At 38.0% G+C, this 24,099-nt stretch overlaps 1 protein-coding gene across 1 annotated transcript in view; it reads left to right on the top strand.

Moving 5' to 3' along the window:
• MYO16 (myosin XVI) overlaps positions 1-24,099 on the top strand; it is a 637,778-nt gene that overhangs the window by 90,997 nt on the left and 522,682 nt on the right. Inside the window, exon 4 of the mRNA XM_004382940.2 lies at positions 2,199-2,342. Coding sequence (XP_004382997.2) covers positions 2,199-2,342 — 144 coding nt within the window. The remainder of the gene's footprint in view (positions 1-2,198; positions 2,343-24,099) is intronic.

The following is a 24,099-nucleotide window of genomic DNA, read 5'->3' on the forward strand; positions in this document are numbered from 1 at the left end:
TGAGGGGTACAGGGTGTGGGTTCCATCTTTTTTTCTTCTTTTTTGGTGCTGTAAAGTTTCACCAGAAATTGGCTGCTGTGCAGAAGAACAACCTGAATTGGGAGGAAGATTTGTTGACTTGAAGAAAATTCTTTCCAGGGAGAATTATGGGTTTACTATCTATCAATAATACTGTAAGAATGTTGTAACAGGAATCTCAGCCATTATAATCTTTTCAGACAAATGGGATTAGAAGGTATTTATTATTGTCAAATTATTGTTCATAATCCTCTGAAATGTGAGTCTGAAAATTACATCACTTGAGAAGGCTGAATTTCACCAGAACCGCTTTCAACACTGTATCTAATTAACTCTGGTTTTGTGAAAGACACTGAAAAGCCAAATCTTAGGTGTGTTTGAATTGTAAATATGGATTCCTGAGGTGCAAGTTGATGAGATCTTGACAGGCACCAAAGGAGGAGGTTCCATTGTCACTGATTATGCAATGAGCTATGAAAAAGATAAAGAGGGTAGGTAAGGAATCATTTGCATATGGATTTCCTAAAAGCAAATAGATCCAGGCCCTAAATTGTAGTCAACATACATTTGAGGCTTTTTTTTTTTATTTTATTTTTCAAATGTACTCTGACATTCTCTGTCTTTTAGTCAATGTATTTAGACCGTTCACATTTAAAATGATCATTGATATAGTTAAATCAGTATCTACCATATTCATAACTGTTTTCTATTTGTTGCCTTTGTCTTTGTTTTTCATCTTTTTTTTGCCATCTCTGGTTTTAATTGACCATTTTTTATGATTCCATTTTCTCTCATCTCTTAGCATATCAATTATGATTCTTTAAAAATTTAAAAGATGGTTTCCGTAGAGTTTGCAATATTCCTTTTTAACTAATGTTAGTCCTCCTTCCAGTAACATTATATTGCTTCATGTGTAGTGCAGGTTCTCTTCCAAGTCCCTCCTTCCCTTGCTTGTGACATAGCTGTTGTTCATTTCTCATATTTGTATGCTGTTATCATCCAATAGTAGGTGAATAAGTTTGTATGATAGTATTTCTGGTAGAAGTATTGACTGATACTTCTTTTTGGTAGGGGAATCTGTTCTATGCATCTAAATCCTATAAAACAACCATATTTCACAACTCAAAAATTTTACTAGTAGGCATTTGACCTAAGGTAGTGTATCCTAAAAAACCCATTGCCGTCGAGTCAGTTCCAATTCACAGCAACCCTCTAGGACAAAGTAGAACTGCCTCATAGGGTTTCCAAGGAGGGGGTGGTGGAATTGAACTGCTGACCTTTTGGTTGGCAGCTGAACTCTTAAACACTGCACCACCAGGGCACAGTGATACAGAAAAGACTTATATAAGGACTGGCTACATAATTTGCAGGGCACAATGCAAAATTAATACAGCACCTCTTCAAATACTATTAAAATTTAAGGCAGCCATAGCACTTCTAAGCACAACTGCATAGGTCATACATCCATGAAGCCAACACTGACTTGTACATATGACATTTATCCAAGTTTTAACCATCAATGGTATATTAGAATTAGGAACAAAATATGTTTCTGGGCAGTTTGATTTGGCAGATTAAGGAATATCTATAAAATACAATATTATGCAATCATTAAGATCTATGTTAGAAGATTAAGTATAATTGTTAGTTTTCACAGGATAGCATGCTGTGGAATGCCTGGTCGTCTTATGCCAGTGGGGTGAAGGCTGCATATGAGGATGATGAGAGATGAAAGGAGAAAGGTTGTGAAGGGTCTTTCTTGGATGTAATAAAATGGTTGAATTTATTCTTTTGATAGTGACATATTGTGTTGTCTGAGAGCAGAAAAGTATGTTCAAATCTGTATTTTGGAAATCTAATTGTGATAAATAGTCCAAGATGTCCTAATACTTCTATCTACAGATGAAGAGGACTCAAGGAGTAGAATACTTGTTTCCTTTTTTTAAGTCTATGCCTGTTTTCCTGTATGTCTTTCCATTGTCCATGGACCCAATTTCCTGACAGGTCTCACTGTGCCCTTTTCCTTGAAAATTATTTGGAAACATGAATACCTTTTTTTGCCAGTTTAGTTCCACCTCTTATCTTCCAAAATTGTCATCTAAAATTGCTAGTCCCTGGAAATTTTGAATAAACCATATTATAGTTGTAATTTATATTTTCTATTTGTTTCTTTTATTTAGTGTGCTCGGTATGACAATGCCTTCATTACGGAGGTCCTGATTGACAGAGGGGTCAATGTAAACCAGCAGGATGAAGATTTTTGGACACCAATGCACATTGCCTGTGCGTGTGATAACCCTGATATTGTTCTGCTGCTCGTATTAGTAAGTAATTCAATTCAACCTATTTACTGTTAAAATATTCGATGGCGTGTGTTATGGGTTGAATTGTATCCCCCCGAAATGTGTTGTAAATCCTAAACTCTACGTCTATGGTTATAATCCCATTTGGGAACGGGTTGTCTTTTACATGTTAATGAGACAGGATTAGTGTAGCGTGTGTCTTAAATTAATCCCTTTTGAGATCTAAAGAGATTAAACAAGCAAGCAAGGGAAGCAGAGATGGCGGAAGAGACATGCCAAGCCACGTGAAGACCCAGGAGCAGAAGCTCAAAGACAAAAGGACCTTCCTCCAGAGTCAACAGGGAGAGAAAGCCTTCCCCTAGAGCTGGCTTCCTGAATTTGGACTTCTAGCCTCCTGAAGTATGAGAGAATAAATTTCTCTTTGTTAAAGCCACACACTTGTGGTATTTCTGTTATAGCAGCACCAGATAACTAAGACAGTGTATAAAAGGTTATATATTTAACTGTAATATTTCACTACTTATAACAGTTTGAGAAAAATTGTGTGCATCTGTCTTGGTAATTTGCCTGGAGAACAAAATAATTAGAGTCAAGGTTATAGGTCACATAGTTCACAAAACAAATTGTGTAGGTGGCACACCAACCTGTATTCCTGCTGCCTTTCCATGGAAAGCATATGCCGTGATAATTGGCAAGTCAGTCCTAACTAGAAAGGTTTAATCATTTTTTTTTTCAATTTACTGTCACATCCTGATTTTTAGCTGAATAAAAATATAATTCTGTAGAAATATAGTTTATATTGAATTTTCTTCTTTTGGTATGTCTAGCAAAGAAAAGTCTACAACATTTGATTACATAAAAATTAAAACTTTAAATGCAAAAGGCATTGCAGTTTTTTTTATCTTTAACTTTCAGTTATAACTAAAACCCTTAGCAATGACCCTCACACAAACTTGAATTAATTTGGAACTGGGATTTTTTGTCTGGATAATTTGTCCTTAGAACTGTTAAGAAATTAAACAGGATTTTTAGAAAACATATAAGAATCTAAGAGTAAGAATAAATAATTTGGTATTTTTTCTTTATGAATAAAAATAATCTAATACCTTAGTGATTTCCTATGTTGTACCTGGCTTTTTATATGCATTATTTCACATAGTCCTCAAGATTTGACAAACAAATGAATTGATGCTCAACAATGTGAAATAGCTTGCCACCAGCCATAAAAGGACAAACTCTAGATTTGAACTCAAGATCACTCAAGATCACTATTCCCAAAGTTCATCCTTATTCCTCTGGGCCATGCTGCTTGTATTGCATGCTGGCTTAGGCTGGGTTCTCTAAAGAAGCAAAACCGGTAAAGCGTATAAATATATATATATAGAGAGATTTGTATCAAGAAAATGGCTCAAGTGATTGTAGAGGCTGGAACATCCCAAGTCTGTGGATCAGGATAGAGGCTTCTCCTGATTCACATAGCTACAGGGGCTGGCAAACCCAAGATTGGCAGGTCAGAGAGCAGGGCTTTTTTTCACAGGCACTGAAGATCGATGAATCCCAAGATCAGCAGATAAGCTGCTAGCTCAAGTCCCAAGAACCAGAGGTCATACGAACAGGAGGCAGCTGCAGGATCCAGAGTAGGCAAAACCAGAACATTCACTTATATTTGGATGCAGGCCACATGCTCAAGGAAACTCCCTTTCAACTAATTGGCTACTCACAGCAGATCCCATCATGAGGGTGATCACATGTGAACACTGAGAATCATGGCCCAACCAAGTTTACATACAATCTTAACCATCACAGATGCCCTGGTGGCAAAGTGGTTAAGTGCTCAGCTGCTGACCAGAGATTGACAGTTCAAACCGACCAGCCACCCCACGGGAGAAAGATGGATATGGCAGTCTGCTCTTCTAAAGATTACAGCTTTGGAAACCCTATGGAAGCAGTTCTGTTTTGTGTTATAGGATTGCTATGAGTTAGAAGGGGCCCTGGTGGTGCCGTAGTTGAAGGCTTTGTTGCTAACCAAAAGGTCCACAGTTCGAATCCACCAGCACCCCTTGGAAACCCTATGGGGCAGTTCTACTCTTTCCTATAGAGTCTCTATGAGTCAGAATTAACTCGATGGCCACGGGTATTGTATGGGTCAGGATCAACTCAATGGCAGTGGGTTTGATTTGGTTTTGCTGTAACATTACCACTAACCTGGTAGCTGAAAACAACAGAAATTTATTCCCTCACAGTTCTGGAGGCTAGAAGTCAGAAAACAAGGTGGTGGCAGGGTTGCGCTCTCTCTGAAGCCTTTAGGGAAGAATCCTGTCTTGCCTCTTCCTGCTTCTTGTGGCCTCTTGCAGTCCTTGGCTTTCCTTGGTTTGTAGCTGCATCACTACAGCCCCTTTCTCCATCATCACGGGGCCTTCCTGCCTGTTTTCTGTGTCTAAGTCTCCCTCTCCTTTCTCCTTATGGATTTAGAGTCCATGCTTATTCAATATGACCTCATTCTTACTTGAGAATATCTGCAAATACCCTGTTTTCAAATAAATCCACATCCTCAGGTACTGGGGTTTAGGACTTAAACCCATCATTTCGGGGGACACAATTCAACCTGCTACACTGCCTGTCACCCCCCTTTTTTTAAAAATCACAAGCAGGAGCGTTAGGGTGAAAAACTATGAATTTGGACTTTCTTAATCTTGTAACAGGTTTAATTTGTTCTAATTTTCTCTGAATTGTCTCTCAGGACTATGTGTAGGGTTTTTTTTCCCTCCCACAGTAGAAATACGTATCACTGAAAATGTGTTTCTTCCAAATCCTGGGAGATGGAGACGATGTTAAATGAGTAAGGAGAGACGAAGAAACAGGTTATTTATCTTGAAATAGAAACTTTTGAAGGGCTAGTAGTCTACATGAAAAGACTTGAAAAGCTTCTTAACTCATTTATAAGAACAAAATAATCATTTTGTAGAAGTAAAGTCTAGGAGGAACTGAACTGACCAGAAAGGCTGTGGTCTTTTTTTTTTTCTTTTTTTTAGTATTAAAGGAAAATATAAACATATCACAGAAAGATACTGTCAGCTCCTTGGTGACCTTGTGAGTGATACTGTGAATGATGGACTTTGGAATGCTCAGAACTCTTTGAACCCCGATCTGAGTTATTTAAGAAGGGGCTTTGTCCATAGTCATTGTTTGATGCATTTATTATTTATTTAAATTGTTAACCCACTGGATGACTAGGCTGAAGATGCTGCTTTAGTTATATGAGAATGTGAGAGCTAAGTTAGATTTATGCCTTTTCCAGTTTTCTATGTTATGATTTCTTTTTTTCTTGATATTGTTTGGGAAGTTCAGCAATTTTTTTCAAGTCCTATCTTTTTGTTTTCTTTGATTAATTATTATTAACTACACCTGGCCTTTGCCAAAACGGGCTCTCTATTTTTGATTCCTGTGTGCAAAATTGCCATATTAACACTCAAAAAAAAAAACCCTAATCAGTTGCCCTCAAGTTGATTCCCACTCATAGCAGCCCTGTAGGAGAGAGTAGAACTGCCCATAGGGTTTCCAAGGAGCAGCTGGTGGATTCGACCAGCTGCTCACCTTTTAGTTAGCAGCCATAGCTCTTAACCACTGCGCCACCAGGATTCCTATTAATATTCGGGAAACAGTGTTCACGTGGTTTTGCTTACAATTTTAAAATCCCTTTTATATTTCCTTGGTGCAAATTTCTGGACTAAAATTTCACCTTTTTGAGTTCTGACAGGACTTGTTAGCCAAGATTTCTTCCTACATTCTAGAATGTCTCTGTTCATTATTTCTAAAGGAACAGGGCAAGAGGTGCCACCTTCTTTATACGGTCTTCAAAGAGTCAAGGACTAGATGTCTCAGATGATAAAACCCAAAAAACAAACCCACTGCCGTCCAGCAAATTCCCACTCATAGCAATCCTATAGGACAGAGTAGAACTGTCTCATAGAGTTTCCAAGGCTGTAATCTTTCCAGAAACAGACTGCCACATCTTTCTACCAAGGAGCAGCTGGTGGGTTCAAACCACCAACCTCTGATTAGCAGCTGAGCACTTAACCACTGTGCCACCAGGGCTTCTTCTCATATGATACTCAAAAGTACAATCTCATATGATACTCATAAGTATAATTTGAATGTACTTACATATTGGTGGATTACACCTCAACATAAAGAAAACAAAAATCCTCACAACTGGACCAATAAGCAGCATCATGAATAATGGAGAAAATATTGAAAGTGTCAAGGATTTCATTTTACTTGGATCCACAATCAACACCCATCGAAGCAACAGTCAAGAAATCAAATGATGCATTGCTTTGGGCAAATCTGCAGCCAAAGACCTCTTTAAAGTGTTAAAAAAAATAAAAAGCAAAGATGTTGCTTTAAGGACTAAGGTGTGCCTGATCCAAGCCATGTTGTTTTCATTTACCTTATATGCATGTGAAAACTGGACAATAAATAAAGAAGACCGAAGAAGAATTGATGCCTTTGAATTATGGTGTTTTCGAAGAATATTGAATATACCATAGACTGCCAGAAAAACAAACAAATTTGTCTTGGAAGAAGTACAGCCAGAATGTTCCTTAGAAGCCAGCATGGTGAGACTTCATCTCACATACTTTGGACATGTTATCAGGAGGGACCAGTCCCTGGAAAAGACATCAGGCTTGGTAAAGTAGAGGGCCAGCGGAAAAGAGGAAGACCCTCAACGAGATAGAGTGACACAGTGGCTGCAGCAGTGGGCTCAAGCATAACAAATGATTGTGAGGACGGCTCAGGACTAGGCAGTGTTTCATTCTGTTGTACATGGGGTTGCTGTGAGTCAGAACCAACTCAATGGCACCTAATAACAACATACTCGTGGTGCAGTGGTTAAACACTCAGCTGCTAACCGAAAAGTCGGCTCTTCCAACCCACCAGTCACTCTGAGGGAGAAAGATGTGGCAGTCTGCTTCTGGAAAGATTCCAGCCTTGGAAACCCTATGGGGCAATTCTGTTCTGTCCTGTAGGGTCACTATGAGTCATAATTGACTCAGAGGCAGTGGGTTTGGATACCGATTGCACCTTAAAATAACTCTGCTGTCGTATAATGAGCTCTCCTACTTGAGATTTAACACTATTACTTTGTCATGATTCGATGCATCAACTATCAATTGTTTCTGTAGTATTTAGCTGTGAAGATCATATGAGATTCAAATTGACTCTCTCCAGCCTATAGAGACTATTATCATATATATTATAGGTATCAGAAATATCATTGATGGATTGGTGGTCAATGAACCTGAAGATAAGGATGAAGCTAGGATTAGGGACAGGCTGCCAGGACTCGTACCTTGGATGTCAGTCTACAAGGTACGCTATAATTAATAGAATAAATTATATACATAGTGGCAAATTACTTAGGTCCGCTCTGTGACTCCTTGCATATCTGAAGAGATATACATTAGCTTTGTTCCTGCTGAGGTTAAACAGAATCTTCCAAGGGAAATCAGTAAACACTGACACCAATCCCATTCCCCAAAATAGATGCTTAGAGACAGGATAACAATTTGAAGACGTACCAAATTATGGTCCAAATTGTGGATACTCTCATTTCTTTGACAGATTCAATGGTAGCTTCATTCTGATGTAGGGAGGGACTTCTCTGCAATCCTTTTTGTATTTGTAGTTTTATCTTCCCATTCTTGGATATTATTCCCCATCTACTGCTAGGATCACCAGCACATCATCTGTGTCCCTTGATCTTTCACCTCACTGTGTGCATTGCACTTGTTTTAAATAATGATTTGTTTTTCTCTTTGGTCTCATGTGATGCAAATTTCATAGCTCCTATTTATTCCTATGGTGGCAACTCAATCTACTATACTAACTGCTACTTGCCTTTATAATAATCATCTCTGCTGACTGGAATGATGGGGTTTATATTCAATAATCCTTTCTAGGCATTGAGTTAATAAATATCCAGTAAACCACAGAAGGAGCCCTGGTGGCCCAGTGGTTAAGAGCTCAGGCTGCAGTTTGAAGCCACCAGCTGCTCCTTGGAAACTCTATGGGGCAGTTCTACTCTGTCCTATAGGGTCGTTATGAGTTAGAATCAACTCGACAACAACGGGTTTCGTTTTTGGTTTTAAGCCACAGAGGTAGCTCGCTGGTGCGTGTGTGGCTTCTTGTTAAAAGTGTCCAGCAGGTTGTCCACTCTCAGTATATGTTCGCTGAATACATGAATGGACAAGTGAAGGAAAACTCACAGGCAATTTTGAAAGTCAGCCTGAACTTAGTATTGCCATTATTTACCCACATTACATCTAATAAAAACTATGGTATAACCACAATGTATTTTTTCCATATTATAGAATTCCTTATCCTACCCACTCTATACTTTTATCTAGAAGAAGTGCTCACTTCAGATTGTCTCAGTGTCTGATGATGTTGCTTTTCTTTATCAGACAGAATGAGAAACAGAAACTTGCATGCTTTCATGCATGATTATAGAGTTAAATGTATAATTTTCAAATTATTAAGCACATTTTCACTGTTTTGCAGTATCCTGTTTCTCATACCATGAAGTGATATACTTGGTAGTTGTCATTTAGCCCTGTTCATTGAGTGGTCAGACGCCTACATTCATTTAATTAACATTTACTGATCATTAACTTTGTTTCGGAAACACTGGTGGTGTAGTGGTTAAGAGCTGTGGCTGCTAACCAAAAGGTCGGCAGTTCAAATCCACCATCCACTCCTTGGAAACCCTATGGGGCAGTTCTGCTCCATCCTGTAGGGTCGCTATGAGTCGGAATTGACTCAATGGCGGGGAGTTTTTTTTTTGTTTTAACATACTCCCTGCCTTCTTGGAGAATGCAGTTGATTAATTCAGTCATTCATCACATTTACACTGATTGACTATGGTGTGCTAGTTGCTACATAGTGAACAAGAAGACATTTTGCATTTTAGAGTTATGGCAAAAGCAAACAAGCAACATGAGTGCACCACTGAGAAATTTAACTAATGGGTTAAGCGTCACGAAGTACCCTTGTTGGCACCACATCATAGCCAAACCCAACCATCCACCCAAAGAAAGAATTTTCTTTTAAATAAGTGTTGACAGAATATACTGTTATAAAGTTCTAATTACTGTAATACATGTTTCTGCCAACAATCTTAAAAGAGAGATTTATTTTACATGTAAAATCAAATGCTGTTCTATATTATATAGTACTACATATCCAATGTTCTTTATATTTTCAAAAACTTATTGATGGATAAGAGAAACTGTGCACATTTATTCATCAATAAATATTAGACTACCTTTCATTCTAGGCAAGGGGAGTCGGCAGTGAACAGAAGAAGCAACAGAAGTTTGGGAGCTTACATTCTACTGAGAAGCATGAATAAATCCATGAGTAAAATATATAGCATGCTAAGTAGTAAGAAGCGTTGGAAGGGGCAAGGAGAAAGGAAGAGAATGTTAAGGGATGGCTTCATTGAAAAGGTGACATTTGAGCAAAGAACTGAGACTCTGAGCAGTGTGGGCATATGGATGCGAAAGGTTCCAGGCAGAGGGAGCATCATGTGCAAAGCCCTGGAGCAGTTGTCTTGTGTGTTTGAAGACAGCAAGGAGACCAGTGTCGCTATCGTGGAGTTAATGAGGGGGAGATCAGCATGAGGTCAAAGAGACCGTGGAGCTAGATCAAGCTGGTTGTAAAGACTGTGAAATCACTTTGAACCAAAGTGATTAGGGAGGCCTCTGGAGGGCTTTGAGCAGATAAGTGACACTATCTCATTTAAGTTTAAAAGAATCATTCTGGCTGCTGTGTTGAAAATTTACAAGAGGGATTAGGTAGCAGGGGACAGGAGGAAACTTCTGCCATTATCCAGGCATGAGATGATGGAGGTGGCTAGAAGTGCTTGACTTGTGGATATATTTTGAAGTAGCATTATCAGTATTTGGTGTGGGATTGGATTTAGAGTTTGAGCAAGGGGACGAGGTCAAAGATGACTTCTAGTTTTTTTGGATTGAGACCTGAAAGGTTCCCCATAAAACCCCATTGCTGTCAAGTCGATTCCAACTCATAGCGATCCTATAGGACAGAGTAGAACTGCCCCACAGAGTTTCCAAGGAGCGCGTGGTCGATTAGGGTTAGGAGTGGAATTTTTGTTTACTAAGGTGGAGAAGTTTATAAGAGTGTGTGGGGCATGGAATTTGGATTGAAAAACGAATGAAAAAATATATTTGAAGCACATTTTTTAAGTTCTTCAGGAAATCATTATCTTTACAAATGACTTTATTGATTTGTGAGATAAATATTTGTTGTACATTTGTGTGTGTGTGTGTTACCGTCATACACTTAACAGTATTAGAACATTACTATTTAATTGAATCAAAACGTGTAATGTTTTGGAGTAAGCTTAGCTACTGTAAATGTTGTCAGTTCTTTTGCCAAATGATCTGCAAAACTCTAACAGATACTCATAATTAACTTTTATTCAGCCTTCACACTGTGTTACACATTTTTCGACATGCTTTACATTTATCACCTCATTTCATTCTCATAAGCTTCATTATGCGGGTGCTAGCTTTTTCCTCTTTTATGGGTGAGGCAGTTGAAGCACAGAGAAGCTAATCCACATCCCCCAGGCCATATAGGAAGTAGTAGAGTCAGGATTTGAACCCACAGAAGGCTAGTTTCAGAAACTGAACCCCTGACCACTCTGCTCTGCTGCTGTATTGCTTACAATACAATTCATGCAGAGCTAAATGTTCCCAAGAGCCCTGGTGGCACACTGGTTAAAGCACTTGGCTGCTAATGGAAAGGTCGGTGGTTTGACTCCGCCAGCTGCTCCAGGGGAGAAAGATGTGGCAGTTTGCTGGACTAATAACATGATTTCCATTGCAGGATCATATAGTTTCCTTTAAAACATGGTTTCTAACTTGATTATTTCGAATCTGGTAGGCAAAGTAAGAAACATTATACATGTTTATTACTAAACCAAATGATTCAGTACATATTTTCTCTTTGGAGTTTTAAATTTTTACTTGTGAAATAGAAATCATCTATACTTTGTATATTGTGGGAATTGGGGAGGGTCAACAAATGATTGGGGAAGGTTTCTTCAATATGTTTTCAATATTTAAGTAAGAGAATGTCTTACTGTTATTGTAATTGTTTCTACCATATAGTTCAGTAGGGTTTTGCAGTTGCTCAGCCGTTCGCCCCCCACCTGTCTGTCAGTTTGTTGTGCTGTGGTAGCTTGCATGCTGCTCTGATGCTGGAAGCTGTGTTACCAGTATTTCAGATACAAGCAGGGTCACCCATGGTGGGCAGATTTTACTGGCGCTTCCAGACTAAGACAGACTAGGAAGAAAGTTGGCAATCTACTTCTAAAAATCAGCCAGTGAAAACCCTAGGGATCACAACAGAACATTGTTCGATACAGTGCTGGAAGATGAGCCTCAGGTTGGAGGGTGCTACACAGTGGCCTCCACAATGGACTTGGATGTGCTAAGGATCTGGAATATAGCACAGGACCGGGCAGGGTTTTATTTTGCGGTACACAGTGTTGCCATGAGTCACAGCCAATTCAATGGCAGCTAACAAGCAGTTTTCTGTATATTATCTTACGGGATACTTAGCACATTTCTATGATGTAGGCAATAACTTAATGTATAATTCTTGCTTTTATATGAAGAAATTGAATAGCAGTGAGTTTAGGGAGTAGAATGAACTCCCAAATCCAAATCTATTATCTTCCAATAAAATAATATTTTTAATACATTACACTGTAATTTTTATATTTAACATATGATTATTTACAATTTGTCCCCTGATAATTTTCATACAATTACCTTATTTTATTATTTGAGCATCTTGCATACATCATTTTAAATTTTCCATTCTACGTAATCCAATTTTCAATATATCTTCTAATTTGCACCGTATTCAAAGCCTGATATTCTATAACTCAAAGTGGTTTTTCTAGTTTTTCTTTTTTAAGGAACTTCAAGATAATTTGCTACTTCCGAGATTTTGAGAAGTCTTTTTTTGTTATTGAGGAATAAAGATTGCTGAAAAATTAACTCAGACCATTTCATGTTTTATATTTTTGAAAATCTTCACTTCAAATTTGTGTCTATATTATATCTTGAGTGTGTGTGTGTGTGTGTGTGTGTGTGTGTGTGTGGAGAGAGAAAGAGAGAGCACAAAATACATAAGTACAAAGAACGTCTATGCAGCAATTTTGATCAATGTATCTATGCCCGGAACAAATGCTTGTAAAGTGTCCTCAGAATCAATCACTTGCCTGCTGAGAGAGGAACAATAGACATTTCTTTGCTGTTTTGCACCGTGCAATTTCCTAGGGAATGAAATGATCTCTGAATAGCATTGCTCAATTCTCACTTTTTTGCGGATCTGACTTTGGACTAAAGATTTTCCTTTATCTGCAGCATGCTAGATCTGAATTTTCCCATTTCATTTTGAAATGTGTCCACAGTCGCTAAGCTACTCTGTACTCTTAGCAGTTCTAAAGCTGTGACGAATGTGCACATTTAAACAGTTCATTGCATTTTGAGCCATAAGAAACAAATTGCTTTTATTTTGGTGTTAATTATTTTGAAAGGAAGATATTCAAATAGAGTGAAACTGCTGTTTGATGCTTATGTTTGAGAAAATAATTACCTGTGTTACCAGCTGTGTGTTGAATTACACTTTATCTGTTTGCTATTGATCAATTTTGAGAAAGAATGATTTGATACCTAATATGTCCTGAAACCATTTAATAGATCTTACTCTGAAGGGTATCTATTATATATAATTTTTCGACATGGGCAATAGGGGACATAAGGAAAAGTTGTTATTTTAATTTATTTTTCTAAAGGATGACAGGCCATAGCAAATTGCTGAATTATTACTCTTACATACGACCAGGAGATCTTTTACGGTATTTTTGTTCCTTGAAGTCAGAAGATGTAGGAGGAAACACGAGTCATTTGCTAAGTGAAGCTTAGCGATGTCTTTGTCTCTATTTCGCTCAGTAACAATGAAACGATTACTGGAAATTGCAGTGAAGGTCTTCGTGATCCTTGGCCTTCATGTCTGAACATCTGATATTAGGAACTTGTCTGCCTGTAGGCTGGAGTATGTCATGGACTACATCTAATGGGCAAAGTGCAATTAGATCATTTTGATGGATGCTGGAGGCAACTTCTAGAGCCCAAAAATTCTGTTGTAGCTGAAATAGTAAATGGTATTTTGTAAATGTGTTGCATATGTGTGTTAAGTGGCTTAAATTGATATATCAAAATTAAATACTTTCAAAACTTTACTCATTAGATGCTTGACTATTCCTGGATTAAATATTTCTGTGTAAAACATGTTATTGTTGGGTAGTAAATTACCTTTCCATTATTTGATTTGTTGAATATCAGGATACAGGCTGCCTTTGCTACTTCAGAAGGTTATATTCCTAGAAAATGAGCTATAAGTTGAAATGGTTCAAAGTCAGTCTGATTTTCCAGTAAGAACTGTGTTAGAAGATCCGGGCCAAGAAGCTGATTATCAGCTTTGTATGTAAATGACCACACAGACAATATTTAATCTTTCTCAGGAGTTGAGCTTGCCTTCTACTTCATGAGAAGATTGAAGTCTTCAGGCTTGAACGCCTTCAATTTCCTACAAAGTAACTATTGATTTTCTCCTCCTATTTGTTCAGCTGTCTTTCATTCCTGAAAAGGCGTTTGCTCTCATTTTCAAAGCTAAATTCTTTACATCGTCTCCGGATTCTACTCATTTTGCCCCATTTCTGACGATTTCTCCCTAAACTTTTATTCTTTTTCCCATACTTGTACAGCCATTCTATTAGCCATTTCCCTTAAATAGGTGGTTATGTCCCGGTCTCTTACATTAATGACCGAACAAGCAAGCAAACAAGAGCACCTCATCAAACTTACTCTAATTGTTACTCTATTGTTCTCATTTTCACATCCAAGTTACTTTGTAGAACAATATGACTGATGGCCTCTGATTCATCACTCTCTGTAGCTCTTCAATGCAGAGACCCCGGTTCAATCCACTTAAGCCCCTCAAAATGGCTTTGCCCCAGAATACTTTTGACGTCATTTTGATGAGTTCATCACACACGTCTTATTGTTTATCCTCCTTGATTTACCTCATTTACCTAAAGGCAGGTTTCCCAAAGCAGAAAGTTAAGTAAACATCCAGTTTCCTACCCAAGGTTGTATTGTTTTTGGGGTATCAGAGCAAATATTTGAAGCCAAGGCACTCTGGCTCTAAAAACCTTTTAGTGGCCATTGAAAATGAGAGCATCCCTGATCTCGTGTTCTGTTTTTGTGAATCTACTGCTACCCACGCCTTTTCATTACTCAGCATACCTGTCTGTGATGAAAATTCTTACTCAGTTTTCAAGGTGATCAAGACCATAAAACTAGAATTCTGAGGACAAGCAATAAAGTATCATTTTAAGTACAAGTGTAGAGACTGCCCGGTTTCAGCTCCACCATGTATAGAGCTTAGACGTTTTCACTCCCATTCTTACACCAAAAGAAAGCTGAACGAACTGGAAATCAGAGACTCTTCTTGGACTCACTAGAGAACTGATGTTGCAAGGCAGACCACCTCTCTGAAAACTGGAGGCAGGTGAATCCAGAGTCGCAGCTGAGATCTACTTACCTAGAGCAGAAGCCATAGGAGCCAAAAACTGGTACCAAAAACCAGTTGCCTTCGAGTCGATTCCACCTCTTGGAGATTCCATGTATGTCAAAGTAGAACTGCGCTTCATAAGGCTTTCAATGGCTGATTTTTTGGAAGTATATCATCAGGCCTTTCTTCCAGAGGAGGAACACTTAAATGGTAATTTTGATGATATGGTGGAGGCTGAGCATCCACTAGCATGAGAGCGAGAAACATGACCTTTTGCCTCTTCATGTATGAGGTCTTTGATGTCATTCCACAACTCGTCTGGTCTTCAGTCATTAATGTTCAATATGTGAAATCTATTCTTTAAATGGTCTCTTAATTCAGGTGGAATGTACTCAAGGCTGTACTTGGGCTCTTGTGGACTTGTTTTAATTTTCTTCAGCTTCAACTTGAACTTGTGTATGAGTAATTTATGGTCTGTTCCGCAGTGCCCTGGCATTGTTGTTACTGATGATATTGAGCTTCTCTATCATCTTTTTCCACAGATATAGTCAATTTGATTCCTGTGTATTCCCTCTGGTGAGGTCCATGTGTATAGTCACTGTTTGTGTTGTTGAAAAAAGGTATTTGCAATGAAGAAGCCATTTGTCTTGCAAAATTCTGTCATGTGATCTCCAGTGTCCTTTCTATCACCAAGGCCTTATTTTCCAACTACCAATCCTTCTTTTTTTTCAACTTTTGCATTCTAATCACCAGTAATTATCAAGGCATCCTGATTGCATGTTTGATCAATTTCAGATTGCAGAAGTGTGTAGATATCTTCAGTTTCTTCATCTTTGACATTAGTACTTGGTGTGTAAATTTGAATAATAATCATACTGACTGGTCTGCCTTGTAGGCGTATGGATATTATCCTATCACCGACAGCATTGTTCTTCAGGATAGATCTTGAAAGGTTCTTTTTGATGATGAATGTGATGCCATTCTTCTTCAATTTGTCATTCCTAGCATAGTAGACCATATGATTGTCAAATTCCAAATGGCCAATACCAGTCCATTTCAGCTCACTAATGCTTAGGATATTGATCTTCATGCGTTCCATTTCATTTTGATATGACTTCTGATTTTCCTAGCTTCATACTTCATATATCCCATGTTCCAATTATCAATGGATGTTTACAGCTGTTGTTCCTTATTTTGAGTCATGCCACATCAGCAGATGAAGATCCTGAAAGCTTGACTCCATCTGCATCATTAAGGTCGACCCTACTTTGAGGAGGCAGGTCTTCCCCAGTCATATTTTGAGTGCCTTCCAACCTGAAGGGCTCATCTTCCGGCACTATATCAGACAAGGTTCCGCTGCTATCCATAAGGTTTTCACTAGCCAACTTTTTTGGAAGTAGATCGTCAGGTCCTTCTTCCTAATCCATCTTAGTCTGGAAGCTCAGCTGAAACCTGCCCATTATGGGTGACCCTGCTGGTATTTAAAATACCAATAGCATAGCTTCCAGCATCACAGCACTATGTAAGCCATCATAGTATGAAAAACTGACAGATGATTGGTGGAAATCAGCTATACCACTAGACAAAGACTTGTTAAGTTCATAACCCAGGGACACAGGCCCACTAAAAGACTGAGATTTAATCATAAGATTATACATTGCTTCACCTACCCCACACCTTACCACCATACGTAAAGGGCTCTGTATCATAACGGTGGATTACAGTTGATAGAGCTGCAAGGCACAAGAGTCTCAGAGAAGGAGTAATTAGGAAAGCTCAAAATCAAGAGAGCAGACCAAAGCAAGAACACTGCAGAAAGTTGAAGTCTTTTGCAGTTATAGTTGTGAAAAACGGAAAGCACAGCCCTACCGCTAGCCAGATTAACATAAATTCTCACACTAATGGCTTATTTATCTTAGTTTGTATTACCCACTATAACATGTCTAGCTTTCAACAAAAAATTACAAGACCTGCCAGAAGGGGTAAAAATACAAAACAAAAAACAAAAAAAAAAAAACCCACAAAACAGTTGTAAGAGTCATAGCAAGCATCAGAACAACACTCAGATATGACACAAATATTAAAATTAATGCATATGCTTAACAATATAAATAACTGGTTGATGGAAGACTACTTTGAAAGACTGAACATCATTTTGAGTGAATGAAACAAGTGAAACTTTGATAAGGTACTTTCTTACAAATAAACGTCAAAAAATGAGGAACTTTGTCTTTTTCATGGTTCTGTTTCTACCACCTTCAACAGTGTCTGACATAGTAGGCAGTAAATGAATATTGTATTTGAGGATAAATAAGTGATGGCATGTGATTTCAGAGATATTGAGGGAATATTTAAATATTTGTTAACAAATATTTGTTAACAAAGATTTATTAATGGTAAAGATAAATTACTGTAAGTTCCATTAGGTCAGAGATTTTTGTGTTATTCAACTTTCTACATTCAATTTCCAGTGCCTAGCACATATTAGAAAATTAGTATTTATTGAAAATATTAATAAATACCTATAAAATACTTACAGCCATTCCTGACACATAGTGAGCACTCAGTAAGTGTTAGAAGTTTCACTATTATAGTTCTGACCGTGATCCCTTTTGCCCTTAACTCATCACTACTTCTCTTCATTTTGTTTTCCTAATCTAATCACCACCCAGTCCCATTCTCAGTAAGTTTTGTAAAATCAAAGAGAGAGAAAAATTGGAATGCATAAACAGTAAAGAGGTAAAAATGGAAAATCAGAAGGAAAAGATAATAAGTATGAGTAGAAGATAGAAGAATATCCCATAAGTGACTCAGACTTGCTTGTGAATGGGAACGTTAAAGTACCATTTCATTTAATTTCTTCTGCCTAGTCCAACAGCTTCACAAATAAATAGATGCATGGCATACAAGAGATATAACTGGGGAGAAAAATACATAGATATATAAATACATACAGAAGTATTTGTGTATTTATTATATATTTTTATATTACATGTAACTACAGATCACTTCTACTTCAGTTCATATAGTATATAAAGCTATATGAAATCTAAACTACTACTGCTAATTTAAAATTGAAATGGAAGGAGCAATCAAACTAGATAAGTAGGGAAAAATACAATATGAAATACCTTAAGGAAATGGCTCCCATGGTTGTAGAGGCTGGAAAGTCCCAAGTCTGTGGGTCAGGCATCAGGCTGGAGGCTTCTCCTGACTCTCATAGCTGCAGGGACTGCTGAACCCAAGATTGGTAAGTCAGACAGCAGGCTGCTGGCTCTCAGGCTGCAGAAACTGATGAAACAAGGATCGGCAGGTAAGACGGTAGGCTGCTGGCTCAATTTCCAAGAACCAGAGGTCATATGATGAGGAACTGAATGCAGGATCCAGAGCAGAGCAGAAGCCACCAAGTTTGCCAGAAAGTCGCTATATATTGGATACAGGCCACACCCCCAAGGAAACTCTCTTTCAACTGATTGGCTACTCACAGCAGATCTCATCATGGAAGTGATTACATTGTATCACATCTCATCATGGAGGTGATTACATTATTATATAACTCCAAACTACATCATAACTGCCTCACCACAGAGAATCATGGCCCAGCCAAGTTGACACACAACCTTAACCATCACAAATACTATGGGGACACAAATTGAAAATCATCCATTCTGTAAAGTGATAGATCAATTATATATGATATAATATAGATAGAGACAGACAGATAAACAGACAGTAGATAAAGAAATTTACCTAATCATGGCTGTTAGTGTTAGAATATTAATATATTTGGAAATGATTCAATTTTTTTTTGTTATAGTTATGGTACAAATCTTAACACTATATTCAAAGTCACTTGAAATGAAATTTGTCTTCTTTTGAGCATAATATGTGTTTGTTCTTGGGTTCTCTGATTTCACTCTTTTGAGCAATATGAATTGTTTATGCTTGAAGAAGAAAGACTTGCCTTTGTACATAGCGTATGCAGTAACTTGATTTATTGCAACCTACTGCATAGTCATTAGTCAACATTTTCAAGGACTTCCACTGTTGATGATTAAGATTTTCCCTTTTTTCTTGACTTATTTTCTGGCAGAAGAAAAAAAATTACTCTTTAAATTCAAATACATTAAATAGAAAATGTGTGCTTCTTGATATTTTTATAGGTTTACATCAAATTCTTTGAAGAACAGAGGAAGACATAACACCACATGCATTTTGAAAGCATCAAATAGAAACATGGGCAAATTAGGCTGATTCCTGGGAAATTCACTTCTCAACCATCTATGTCTGAGGTTTAAGGAAAGCTTTCTTAAGGTGTACCCTTTTGATTTATTTATGCTCCCATTTTTGGTAAACTATATCCCCTCTTCAAAAGTGTTTTTCTTGACAAATAATCCTTTTTATCTCTGTTTTATTAAGGATATTTAAAATAATCTAATAATTTCCATTAACATTTTATTTAATTTCTGAATGTGCTAATAGATTTATTTTTAATTACAAAACAATTCATATTTATTTTAGAAGAATTGGAAAATACAGAAAAACCAAAATAAAAATCACACATACTCTTACAAACTAGAGATAATCAATGTTAACGTTTTAACTGATATACTCCTAGTTCTTTTTTTGTGTGCGCGTGTATGTCGTATGCTTAAAACGTATATGCACACACATAAAACTAGGATTCATATTGCAGACTTATTACTTCTTTTAAATGTCATAAATAATGTATTTTTCCATACTTTTAAATATTCTGCCCAGATATGAATTTAGTGTCTGTATGATCTTCCACAGTTTAGGTGCACTGATACGTTTAACAACTGCTTTGTGCAACTTCAACTGTCTCTAAGTCTTCACACATATAAATAATGAGTAGTTTATGATTTAAGAGATTCAGCTTTCCAATAACACACCAGTTTTCCTTTCTTTATGAGTGAAATAAAATAAATTCAAATAGGGAATACTGTGAGGATTTGTGTGGAAGTTGATAAATCTGAATCATTCTACACACATACATAAAACTAACCTGTTGCTGTTGAGTTGATTCCAACTCATGGTGACCCCATGTATTATAGAGTAGAACTGCTCCACAGAGTTTTCTTGACTGTAATCTTTACAGAAGCAGGTCTCCAGGCACCGCTAGGTGGGTTCAAACCACCAACCTTTAGGTTAGTAGCCATTTGTGCCACCCAGAGGTTCTAAACTGAGAGACTTTTCCAGCTATTGCCGGCTGGATTTCAGCTACAGAATTAAGCCCCAGTGCTCTAAGACACCCATCATATGAAATGAATGAACTATTCCCCTCCACCTCTAGAATGGTATTAGTTATGCAGTGTCTTTGAGAGAATTGAGAAAATAGTGAAGTTTTGATCCCTGGTTGAGAAAAGTTGTGCCATTTTTCCCTACAATAATTTAACACGGGACATGGGCTAATACTGTTGCGTCAAATACACCTGAAATATTTACTTAAAGTGAAAACTCATTTAGCATTTTGCTATGCTTTGCCTCCTCTCTGACCTTCCTTCTATCAGTATAACTGATGAAATATGTCCCCCATATGTTTATCATGGAGCCCAGGTGGTGCAGTGGTTAACAGTTCGGCTGTAACCAAAAGGTTGGCAGTTCAAATCCATCAGCCACTCCTTGGAAACCCTATGGGGCAATTCTACTCTGTCCTAAAGGTTTGCTGTGAGTTAAAATTGACTCGACAGCAATGGGTATGCTCGAGTAGTGAAGGGAAAGAAATAGACAGGTTGTTGCTAGTTGCCCTGGAGTAGGCTCCAACTCATGGTGACCTTATGTATAACAGAATGACAAGTTCCTTGGTTCTGCGCCATCTTCATGATCGTTGGCATGCTTGAGTCCATTGTTGTAGCTGTTGCGTCAACTCATCTCATTGAGAGTTTCCTACATTTTCTGATGTCTCTCTTTGTTGCCAAACATAATGTCCTTTTCTAGTGATTGGTTTTTCCTGATAATGTGTCAAAGTAAACGAGTCAAAGTCTCATCATCCTTGCTTCTAAGGAACTTTCTGGTTGTATTTCTTCTAAGACTGATCTGTTTGTTCTTTTGGCAGTCCATAGTATATTCAGTTTTCTTCACCAACGCTACTACCTATCTGTCAGCTTGTCATACTGTGGTGGCTTGTGTGTTGCTATGATTCTGGAAGCTATACCACCAGTATTTGAAATACAGGAAGAAAGGTCTGGTGATCTTCCAAAAATTAGCTGCTGAAAACCCTACGTATAACAACAGAAATAGAAACGAGGGTCCCTGTATTGAGAGCTTGTAATGCAGTGAGGGTGAAGCACACTTTAATGAGACCAAAACAGGGTTGTATGAAAATATGTAATTATAAAGTAATAAGGACGGTAGGAGTATCATTTCTATGCAGGTAGGGCCAACATTCCTAAGTATCAAAGTAAGTCAGGCAGTTAAATGCTGGGGAGTTCAGAGGAGGAGCTTCTCTTTGGAACCTGGAAAAACTCAATTTGGACTGGTAACACAGGTAGAAAGTAAACTTTCTGACATTGATAAGTGGACTGATGTCCTCCATATTCAACGACAGTATGAATAAGGCTTGCAGTAAAGAATGATGAGTTTTAGAAAGTGTTGGGGTTCTCTTGGCCCAGTAGCTAAATGTAGGATCCCTGGAGGAGAGTAATTAGCATCCAAATCAGTGGTACTTGGAATGGAATACAGTGTCATGAATTTACTATCAGTGTACTTGTTCTCTGTGGAATACATGCTCAAGGGAAGGAAGAATTACAAGGCTTTGTCCAGACTCTGGCATGGGGAGATGAGGGGTATGAGGTGGACAGATATGATGCTTCCCAAACATTCCTGAGGAGCTAATCACTGCAGTGAGATCGGAAGGATGAGGTGTTGTTAACCAGGAGGAAGGAGAAGTAGGAGCATTCCAGGCAATTGAACAGCGGGTGTAGGGAGGGACTCATTGATGGGAAGAAGCAGGTCTGAGAGAAGGCCCTTGCGGTCTTATTGGAGTGGAGGGAGTAGGAAGAGCAGATGAGAAATGAGAATGAGAGATAAGTAGGACCCAATCAGACACAAAGGGAAGCTGCACTGGAAATGATGAAGAGTGCTGAGGGCGGCTCGGTGGGGAAAGGATCTCCCTGGATGTGGAGGAGAGAAAGACCTGGAGGGACCAGTGTATGTTGTTAGCATCGCTGAGGTTATTACTGCAGCTTAGGTGAAGGGAGCTGGAAGCCTGGGCCAAGGAGATGATGACAGCCACGTGATGGAACAAATCAGGCAGATGGCAGTTATTCAGAAGATATGATCAACAGATAATATGGCCCTGTTCTATAGAAAATAGCAATATATGCGTAAAATCATACATTTGTAGTTTTATATAATTGACATCAAATATTTATCATGCATAAAGTAGATATCTATATTCAGTGGCAGAGTTCTAGCCTTCCATGCTGGAGACTTGGGTTCGATTCCCAGCCAGTGCAGCTCATGCACAGTCACCACCCATCTTGTTAGTGGAGGCTTTCATGTTACTATGACGCTGAACAGGTTTCAGCGGAGCTTCCAGACTAAGAAGGACTGGGAAGAAGGGCCTCATGATCTACTTCTGGAAAATCAGTCAGTGAAAACCCTGTGGATCCTAACAGTCCAGACCACCGTCCATCATGGTAACCGCACAAGACAGCGCCACCTTTAGTTCTGTTGTATACGGGGTTGCCATCAGTTAGGGCCAACTCAACAGCAACAATCAACAACAACAGCAACATGCTGTAGATATTTTTTATAAAGCTAATTTCATGGTGTCCATACTGTTTTGCAGCCCAGAGTTACAAAATGAACTGTATATAGCTTTCCATGCATTAAATATAGACCTGTATCACTATATGGGATGGCCTACTATTACAACTTGCAAGGATATATAAAATTAAAATTTATATAACAGCCCTTTGCTTATTTATTCTTTAAATTGCAGTGAGTATGTTGAAATAGAATACCACAACATTTGCTTTACAGATTCTTGCAAATTTCTAAGAGAGTGATCATCATAAATAAGTTTCAGAATAAATTTAACTTTTAATAGTAACTTCAAAATTTCCTAGGAACTTGTACCTATGGGGAAAAATATTGTGTATTAGTGTAAGATAGCCCATAAAATAAAAACATCTTAGTGTGATTATTTATTGGCAAGAATTTCTGAGAGAAATATATTTACATGAAAGCAATATTGATTAAATGCCTACTGACTTCCAAGCATGTTACATCTGTGATAAATTCAGATAATAGTAGTACTTTGAAATTTTAATCTCTGAATGTCTACTAAATATTCTATACATTATGCAGGAAAATAATTTATAATGGAAGTTTCCTACACATTATTGATGGCTTGAAGATAGAGACAGATCAGGAAAAAAACCTGTCATTTAGGGCTTAAAGTCACACTTAAAGTTATATTCCTGATAAAACTAGTTCTAAAGTATGATCTATTTAACTGAGTGCTACTTACACAGGCGCCCCGTCATCGAAACACAGCCACCTGACGGGAAGGAAATGTCACATCCCAGATTCCTGCTAATACATTGGAACTTAGACACTTTGATTTTCAGTTCTTTTGTCTAATTGTATTTTCCTCCATTTTTATTGCCTGTAATTTGATGACTTGTGCCCCATGCAGGTTAAACCCACATGTTTGTTCCCTAGGTAGGTTTTTTTAAAAATTATTTTTATTTTTTATTGTGCTTTAGATGAACGTTTACATTTCTCACTAAACAATTAATACACATATTGTTTTGTAACATTGGTTGCCAACCCCACGACATGTCAACAGTCGGGAGACTTCTCCACCTTGGGTTACCCACTGCTAGCTTTCCTGTCCCCTCCTGCTTTCTAGTCCTTGCCCCTTGGCTGGTGTGCCCATTTAGTCTTGTTTTGTTTTATGGGCCTCTCTAATCTTTGGCTGAAGAGTGAACCTCAGGACTGACTTCGGTACTGAGTTAAAAGGGGGTCCGGGGGCCATACTCTAAGGGTTTCTCCAGTCTCTGTCAGGCCAGTAAGTCTGGTCTTTTTTTGTGAGTTAGAATTTTGTTCTACATTTTTCTCCAGGTCTGTC

Source organism: Trichechus manatus, unplaced genomic scaffold (genome assembly GCF_000243295.1).
Source record: "Trichechus manatus latirostris isolate Lorelei unplaced genomic scaffold, TriManLat1.0 scaffold00102, whole genome shotgun sequence".
Taxonomy (NCBI): domain Eukaryota; kingdom Metazoa; phylum Chordata; class Mammalia; order Sirenia; family Trichechidae; genus Trichechus; species Trichechus manatus.